This window comes from Pieris rapae, chromosome 5, assembly GCF_905147795.1.
Source record: "Pieris rapae chromosome 5, ilPieRapa1.1, whole genome shotgun sequence".
NCBI classification, from domain to species: Eukaryota; Metazoa; Arthropoda; class Insecta; order Lepidoptera; family Pieridae; genus Pieris; species Pieris rapae.
In genome coordinates, this window is record NC_059513.1 from 3455713 (window position 1) to 3465039 (window position 9327).

At 35.2% G+C, this 9327-nt stretch overlaps 2 protein-coding genes across 2 annotated transcripts; one reads left to right on the top strand and one right to left on the bottom strand.

Annotated features, from left to right (window-relative positions):
- Positions 1–454: 454 nt before the first annotated feature.
- LOC110998585 (probable mitochondrial-processing peptidase subunit alpha-2, chloroplastic/mitochondrial) lies at positions 455–5691 on the bottom strand. Its single transcript, XM_022267290.2, has 8 exons — positions 5492–5691; positions 4476–4705; positions 3888–4176; positions 3331–3458; positions 2486–2658; positions 1705–1824; positions 1283–1450; positions 455–560 (listed from the first exon to the last, which is right to left on the bottom strand). The coding sequence occupies exons 1-8, from the start codon at positions 5675–5677 to the stop codon at positions 484–486; spliced, it is 1371 nt and encodes a 456-aa protein (XP_022122982.2). The 5' UTR covers positions 5678–5691; the 3' UTR covers positions 455–483.
- A 1819-nt stretch (positions 5692–7510) lies between these two features.
- On the top strand, positions 7511–9300 carry LOC110998588 (kynureninase-like). The gene has a single exon (XM_022267295.2). It carries the CDS (start codon positions 7779–7781, stop codon positions 9057–9059), a length of 1281 nt encoding a protein of 426 aa, XP_022122987.2. The 5' UTR covers positions 7511–7778; the 3' UTR covers positions 9060–9300.
- Positions 9301–9327: the final 27 nt, after the last annotated feature.

Below are 9327 nucleotides of genomic sequence, written 5' to 3' on the forward strand. Positions count from 1 at the left end.
TTTAGTAATTAGTGAACCACAGGTAATAAGTATCAACTTTATTTTTTTATTGCTCGAGGTTTGTCTTCATATTACAAATTGAAAATTAATGCTTTGACATCTAGTACTGACACATGACTGTGTCATCGAGATTTGAACTAAATTTGTATGAAATGACACTTTTTGTCAATCTATTTTGATCTTTAATTCCACATTTTGAAGTCTATACACTATTTAGATATTTACGCAAAATATTGAACGTGATATATTCTTTTAGTATATTTCTGTCTGATAAATATTAAGTATGGCAAAATATTATTACGTATCGTAAAGTCAATTTAATCATCAACATGCATATATTTATCTATTTAATTTGAATAACATATCTCTATTGCAAACATTTCATTTTAATTATTATATTTATTTAAATAGTTTTATTGTAAAAACGAAAATCCAAGAATAAATAAAATTTTTATCCAGTATGTTTAATTAGTTTTTAAACAATTATAGGTTATGGAACAATTCCTTATCGTGTGGTACTACACCACAATCCCCAACAACTGCAATAGCTAAATCATTTCCTGAAAATAAATAAAAATATTGTCAATTGCCAATACGCCTCTTGTATATCATGGCGCACCTATGGCATCGCCATCTGTCGGTTATCGGCGACAACTCGCGTGTTGTCTCTATAGTATAATTTATTATTATAAGCCATACAATTACCAATTTCAGAATTTAAATTCAGAAAATTTGATCTTCAAATTCATTGTAATCTTAAGAAAAATTAATTGTAATGTAAGAAAAAATATACAGACTACAAAAACTTGGTACAATGCTTATGGAAATTAGCATTAAATTAATTAAGACATTAATTAAGATATTTAATGTGTTCTGCGTAATATTTTTCTTGGCTGTAAACTGCGCCTTGTTTTCTTTTCTACTTCTTTCACTATTGAGAATAGGTGGTATGAAATATTAAATTAACGATAATATGTTATGAGAGTTATATAATGAGAATAATTAAACCAATAAAGAGCACATTTGGATATTTTTTACTGAAATAATAACGTCAACCCTAAATCGGCTACTAGTTATCCAAGAGATATAGATGCATATAATATAAATAAGGGTCATTTTTTAAATGTACATTTTCTATAACCGATGATTAACTGTAACTTTCGCCATCTGCTCGTGAGAATTTATACAATCACTACATCGCTTTAGACTACTTTTTAAATAATTCAGTATGAATGCAAATACATATTTTTGTTATCTTAAAATCATGTATTTTAACACTCACGGCGATTTGATATAGCCTTGGCTACACAAGAGAGGTCATCGACGGTAATATTGTCGATAAGCGCTAAAGCATCCCTAACACCGTCAAGGCGCACACCGCAAGCCAACTGCAAAGCTAGGCCCTCTGCTGATGCCGCCGCATCTTCGTCATGACGGGCCAATTCCATTTCTATTAGATAAGTACATTACCAGTTAATTTTATTAAAATGTCAACATTAACCATAAACAATATCAGAAGAAACTACGTATTTATCTTTTCTTATATCCTTTTTATATTCATATTGTAGTGGAGATTATATGATAAGTACAAAATATAATTAATAACATAAATTCCATAAACAATGATTATTATGTCGACTATTTTAGTATCTATATAAAGATGCCTACACATTGGAGGAGGAGTTATTGTTTATCTGTACTAACTTAATCTATTTTTTCCGACTTCAAGCTGCCGGAAATCCAAGTCCCCAACGTTGCACAGAAACTCAACAAGTGCACACGTTGATGTGTAAGCTGTCTGCGCACGAGTGTTGCATAATATTCCTAAAAAATATTTTTTTTAAACATTTTTGTAACGGAGCCCTAACTCTGTTACAATTCAGTCTATTAGCGGTACCGATCCCAATAATCAGTTTTGGTATCTATCCCAAGATCGGTATCAGCGCGTGCTTTCATGACCACGGATATTGAGAGCACTACAGCAAACATACAAAAACATCGGGACCAATATCGTTGTCTCTATTGGAAGCTGCAGAGTGAAGGACTGTGAACTATGGAAAGAATTCCTTTCTTGATTGTTCTGTATTTTCAACTAAGCTACTAAGAAACCTTCTTAAACCTACCGGCTTATCTATCGGAATATCGATTCCAATTTCAATATTTAGTTTTTGCGCTGCATATATATTTCTTTTAATACATAATAGGGGGGCAAACGAGCCTGCGGTACGCCCAAACAGGCAGTCATCGCAGCCCATAGACTTCTTTTAGTAAGTGCATTGCCGGCCTTGAAGGGAGGAGTACGCTCGAATTTTGAATTGTTGGAGGTCGTATCTCTCAGGGTCTTCCCCGATAATATAATAATATAATATATAATTTACCGACATCACCGCTAGAACTACATCAAAATTAGGTGCGTTGAATTATCGTAATGGGCATGTTAGAGTCAATTATTTAGATTATTGTAACCAAGTAAAGTTCATCTTACCAAATACTCCAGTCTCATAATATGCTATATTAAAAGCACGAAATTTCGTGTGTATATCGGCTCCAGCCATATGTCCCAGCGGACCCTGAGGGGTACAGTCGATATCGTGTTGGCCGGACTGTATAGACCCCGTGCCACAGGCCGCAGCTATTATAGCATGTTTGAATAAACATCTGGAATAATAAAAAAACGTTATCAAAATAACTATTTTTTTATATATGAGGGGGCAAACGGGCTGGTGTGTTGTCGGTCTTTTAATAATTGGTACGCTCTTTTCTTAAAGGACGTGGAACGACAGAAGTCGAGGTGATACGGGACTTACAAATTCATAACTACAGGATGCCAACCGAGGAGGCCGTAGTCTCAAATTAGAATACCATTTTCATGTATTAGTTATTATCTATAATCGTGTAATACTTTCTGTGTCACATTTTCAAAGGTTCTCGTAAGACAAAAAGTAAATAACGTAATAAATAGTAAATATACTGTGTATTTCTGAGGTTATAAGTTCGAAACCCGGCTCATTTAACAATGATAAACGGTCAAGGAAAATCGTGTGAATCGTGAGGAAACTTCACCTTAGACCCGTAGAGTCGACAGAGCGTGTCAGGCACTATTACTGTTTAAAAACCTAAGGTTATATTACAGTAGCTCCTTACAAACGTTGTGTAAAAAGTTGGCGATTAAAACGAGTGGCGAACAACTGGCAGTAAATTTAAATTCATAATTTATTTAATTTTTTTTGACGTTCATAAGTGTATTTATTTACCTACATGAATAAAGGTATTTTTGTTTTGTTTGTTTGTAGAATAAAAAAAATATGCTCTTTATAAACTTATACTAACGTCAAGTCGCTGGCCCCACAACCGGGAATCACCGCAGCGATGCAAGTGTCGCTGCCAGGCCCTAGCTCATAATACTCAAACCCGCCGCGAGGCTGTGAAGACAATTCTTTACGTTCTGGAGGTTTATACTGAAATCAAACATATCCTGGTTCCATTATAATAACAGACATTGCTTTATAATGCATCCTTTCAGTAAAAAGACAAACAAAGTTTGAGAACTACGCCTTATAATAATAAATTATTGCATTTGGTTTTCCAATTCTTAAAAGGCCGGAAACGCACTCGCGAGCCCTCTGGCATTAAGAGTGTCCATGGGCGGCGGTATCACTTAACATCAGGTGAGCCTCCTGCCCATTTGCCCCCTGTTCTATAAAATAAAATCATAAAATTATTTGATTTCGATTCTTAAGTTTGCAACAACATAAAGGTTGTAATTAAGAAAGATCTCTTTCAACGGAATGACCGCCGATTCGTTCATATACAAATATAGTGGAAACTTGTACATTTGATACAATCCACACTAAACCTTACCTCAGAATATACCTGTGTGAACTAACCCGTGTCATTTCAATTTTATCAGCGACCTTTAAGGTTTCATCAAACGGAACCCCAACGCTTGCTACTGTACATGACGAGGACTTGAAGTTATCATATACGAAGCCGCAGAGCCTCCGCCGTGTCATGCTTTCAATTCTCTCTTCCTCACAGTAAATGGAATTTGCAAGGGAGCCTGCCCAACATGCACTCTGTACTAGATCCAAGACTCGCTCTTCAGGTGTAATTCTATAGAGGTCGTCTCGAATGTGCGGCATACAATCTTTGATGTCCCATTCATTGTAAGTAGATCTATGGACAATGCTGGCTAAATAAATAACTATATTTTAACCGAGGTCTCTACTTATACAGGGACACTGCACGTTCATAACTTTCAGCTTCTCACTCGTTCACTCATTCTTAATTTGTAACACTATTTTTTTAACTGTTTTAAACATGTACCTTGTACCACGGGAATAATTGTTTTCTAGTTACACACAATAGGGCCTCCTTAGTGTGGCGACTAAGCGATAGCGATATAAGAATTTTGTCACAGCCTCTTTGTTATAAATAAACTTTTTATTCTTATTTATGTTGTAAAAGAATCATACCTAGCCGCCGTATCTAATAAATAATATTTGGTCTCCTTAAACGATGGCAGCGGGCAAGTCAACGTGAACGCGATGTACTGCCTTGTAGCGGTACAGGTTAGATGGGCACCAAATTGCTGCAACACACGCGCTTTGGAAAAGGCGGTGTACGCGCAGCCAGAAGCTGGTGAGGTAGCGCGGATAAAGTGAGTTGCGCCAAAGTCGTCATTGATCTCGAAACGGGACCCTGCCTGGAAAATTAAAGACGGTGTTATATTTAATATCTACAAACTATTAATATCCAACAATAATAAAAAACTTAGTATGTGGCATTATTGTTTTATGTTAATACTAGCGACCCGCTCCGGCTTCGCACGGGTGCAATGCTGATACTAAATACACTACACAAAATCTGTGAACGTTGTATATAAAAATGTGAGTTATCCATAAGAGATAGACATATACCATCACGGACTTTTCTGTAGACCTTTTCAATGTGTACAATACTTAGTACATTATTTTGATATAACTCGTAGGGTTCGGCCTGCGTTTGCAATGTAAGCGGAAAAAATGTAATTATTTACGACTTCACATTAGAAACCTCAAAAATAACAGTACATGTACATGTATGGATTTTATTATACATTACCTTCCTCTTGAATCACTATCTATTTAAAAAACCGCATCAAAATCCGTTGCGTAGTTTCAAAGATTTAAGTATACTAAGGGACATAGAGACAGAGAAAGCGACTTTGTTTTATAATATGTAGTGATTGCATGCTCAGTATCAAAACAAACATATACATCTAAACCTTCAGAGCTCATCTATTTCTATATGGAATTTATATTTTTACGTACACCAAGAAGTGCGAAGTCACGTTATGATATATATAAAAAAAACTAAAGTGAAGATAATATATGAAAATTATTATATTTTTTAAAGGGTTAGTTAAAGTTTAGACTGAGTTTCTTAAAAACAATGGTCCCATGTTCTTACATTGTTTATAGAAGCTTACAAATAAATGTAAGAGAAAAACCTGAAACATAATTGTGCAGGCGGCAACAGCGGTGCCGGATGTCTTCGCAGCTGCTACCTTGATACCATTAAGCAGTTCCGTCCTCTGAACGCACTGCGGCCTGAAATGACTGCTTGGCCAGCACAGGTTCCATACCGATGGTGCTCGGGAGAATTGCCTGACACTCTGGTAAGCTTTAGTTACCATTTTTGCAACATACTATTAGTAACTTTGACAATGTCACGCACAATACCTAAATTCCCTGTCACAATAAACGTCCTTCGGCTTTTTTAACAACTAAAGACTTTGTAGCGTATCGTAGATACGCACTAAAAATGTACATACTGTTGTAGTAGTTGTAGTAGTAGTAGTACTGGTGTAGTAGTTTCTATACGATTTTGATATATGTGTCAACATAAATACAGGACACTAAGAAAAGAATAAAACAGACGTCACTCAGAACAGACTTTTAAGACGAGTGAGCATGTATTTTTTCCTATGAACTTTTCTATAAGAATATAAATTAATTACCGTTGTTTCTCAAGAAATATATCAATTTAACAAAGATAAAAATGGGTTGTGATTTATAAAAATATAGAACATCCCATAACTTATTTATAGTAAGAACTGACTAAATTCTGCTGTAATTACAAAAAAATGTACGATAAAGACAAGAAACTATACATTAACTTCTAACGCATTTTAAATCATAGAAATTTTTTAATAATGATTTAATCCGAATGTCGGTAGGTATATTATTATTTAGGTACACATTTCGCTTGCTTTCCAGAATCCTTGACTAGTCAGCCTATGCACTGACTGTTTTTATTGAATGTGTAGCGTCTATTTATCATATCATATATCTTTAAACGAGCAATTCTTGTGTATATATATATCACTACATAGTATAAAACAAAGTCGCTTTCTCTGTCCCTATGTCCCTTTGTATGCTTAAATCTTTGAAACTACGCAACGGATTTTGATACGGTTTTTTTAATAGATAGAGTGATTCAAGAGGAAGGTTTATATGTATAATAACATCCCTTAAATAGTGGAGAAGTACTGTTATTTTTGAGGTTTCAAAATATCAAATAATAATCTATCAAAATAATGTACTAAGTATTGTACACATTGAAAAGGTCTACAGAAAAGTCCGTGATGGTATATGTCTATCTCTTATGGATAACCCACATTTTTATATACAACCTTCACTGATTTTCTGTAGTGTATTTAGTCATCAGCATTGCACCCGTGCGAAGCCGGGTCGGGTCGCTAGTATGTATATATATATATATATATAATTGGAATCTTGGAATCGGCTCCAACGATTTTCATTAAATTTAATGTTTCGGGGGCGATAAATCGATCTAGCTAGGAATCATTCTAGAAAATGTAATTGTCTGGAATATGACCGACGGCTTTATGCAAGGACCCACTTTACGCAAGGCGGTCACTGCAAAATATCATCATTGAAATGGCGCAAAATCGTAAAAGTTTTTAAAATAGTATCCGTTTTCCAAATTCAAAATCATAAAAAAGTCGAAAAAAAGAAATTTTTATGAAACCGTATTTATGACCAGGCTAGTTATAGTCGCAGATGTCGTTAATCGTGAGAATCTTGATATGGCTTTGACCCAAACATAGAAGACGATTATAAAATATAAACTGCCTATTGTTAGCCTTTAATATTTAATTTCAAAATTTTAATGTTTAGAATTTAATTTAATTCTAAATATTTTTTATGAAACATACGTAATCTTTCTACAAGTGCGTATGTCGTGACGCGTAAGTAAAGATGGTCGAGTCGCAGTAGGGATTAGTTTATAAAAGAGGTTGTGAGACATGCCTACGAGCTTGGCATTGGTATAAGTCTGAAGTTATACAGTTTACGTAAAGTCAAGTGAAGTGAGTTATAGTGAATCGTCATTATTGGAGTGCCTAATTTCCTACCCTAATAACTAAATCAACCCTTACACTAAAAAATCTCTACCCTATGCCACGTTGGGTTACTTCATACACAATACTTGAAATATAACTCGCATCATTTTATATTTATATTTAATTAAGATCAATAAAATGGTAATCAAAATGTAAGCGTGGTTATAATAGACATAAGCTATCACTTTTATGACTTTATTATCACGATTTGCCATTTATACAAAACGTAAGGCACGTGCGAACTACATCGTGATTTTACCAATCATATCATCTTTATTACTCAGTCATAAAGAGTAATCCAACTGAAAAATACACTTAACAAAACATATTCACTATCTTAGCGTGTGCGAGACTAATATATTTATGATCCATGGAAGCCCAGTTTAAACCCGGGTCGAACTTAGCCAAATTCCTCGACAACAATGATCTTCTCGGATACGTCCGACAAAAATTTTACATAAAGGAAAACTATATTTACATGTGTGGAAACTCACTAGGGCTAGCTTCCAAAGATTCCGAAGATACAGCTCTAAAAGTTTTTGACAAATGGAAGAACGAAGGTGTAAACATTTGGAATGTAGATGATAACAAATACTATATGTATTCAATGCATCTAGCTAAATTAATGGCACCCATCGTTGGAGCAGATCACGATGAAATCGCCATCGTGTCAGCTACCACAGTTAATATCCATCAGCTGATAAGCACGTTTTACAAACCCACCAAGGATCGTTACAAAATCCTATTAGACAATATTAATTTTCCGACAGATAGGTACGCCATTGAGAGCCAAGTAAGATTAAAGGGTTACACACCGGAAGAAGCGATAAAAGTAGTCGAATGTGCTGACAAATATATCAAAGAAGAGGACGTTATAGCTGCCATGACAGAAGATGTCGCAATAGTGTTTCTACCAGTTGTCTATTACAGAACAGCTCAAGTCGTAGATACAAAGAAAATAACCGAAGCCGCAAAAAAGAGAGGTATTCTAATTGGCTGGGACTTATGCCACGCAGTTGGAGTACTTGAAATGGATTTTAAGTCTTTAGATATAGATTTCGCTGTGTGGTGCACTTACAAATACCTGAACGGCGGTCCTGGTTCACCTGCCGCTCTATATATTAACAGGAAGCATTTTAATCACCAGCCTGGGTTAGCCGGGTGGTTTGGAAACCGATCGGAGACACAATTCATGTTAAAGCAAAATTTCGAACATCGGAAGGACGCTGGGGGCTGGCAGATAGGAACACCGGCTTTGTTGTCAATGGGAGCTTTGGAGGGATCCCTCAAGATGTTTGCTGATGTCGGCATGGTGGCGATTAGGAAGAAATCATTGCGGATTACGGGATACCTTATTTACTTGATTGATGAGAAGTTGAGCAAGTTTGGTTTTTCGGTTGGCAATCTGCGTGAAGACAGTAAGCGAGGCGGGCACGTGTGTCTGGAGCACGACGAAGGTTATAGAATATCTTTGGCAATGAGAGCAAGAGGTGTGATCCCTGATTTCAGAGACCCCAACGTGATACGTCTGGCCCCAACTGCTCTATACACTAGCTATGAGGAAGTATACAATATGGTGGATATTATAATCGATATTGTTACAAATGAAACTTATAAGGAATTTAGTTTAAAACGCAATCTAGTTGTATAGGTAGGTAATATTTATTAGACACGGTTATTAATTTCATTGTAAATATCATTAAAATCATATTTAAGACCCTTTTATCACACAATACAAGGCGAACGCAATTATTCCAACTTCCTCGATCTACGACCAATTATTTACGAAACTCGGTTATGTATCGTATACCTATAGATTACAACATAAATTACCAGCAAATCGATATATTTAATGTGACTAAAACATTCTTAAAAAATATTTTATCTTTTACTAATAATGGCTTTGTTTGTTCCTTTAT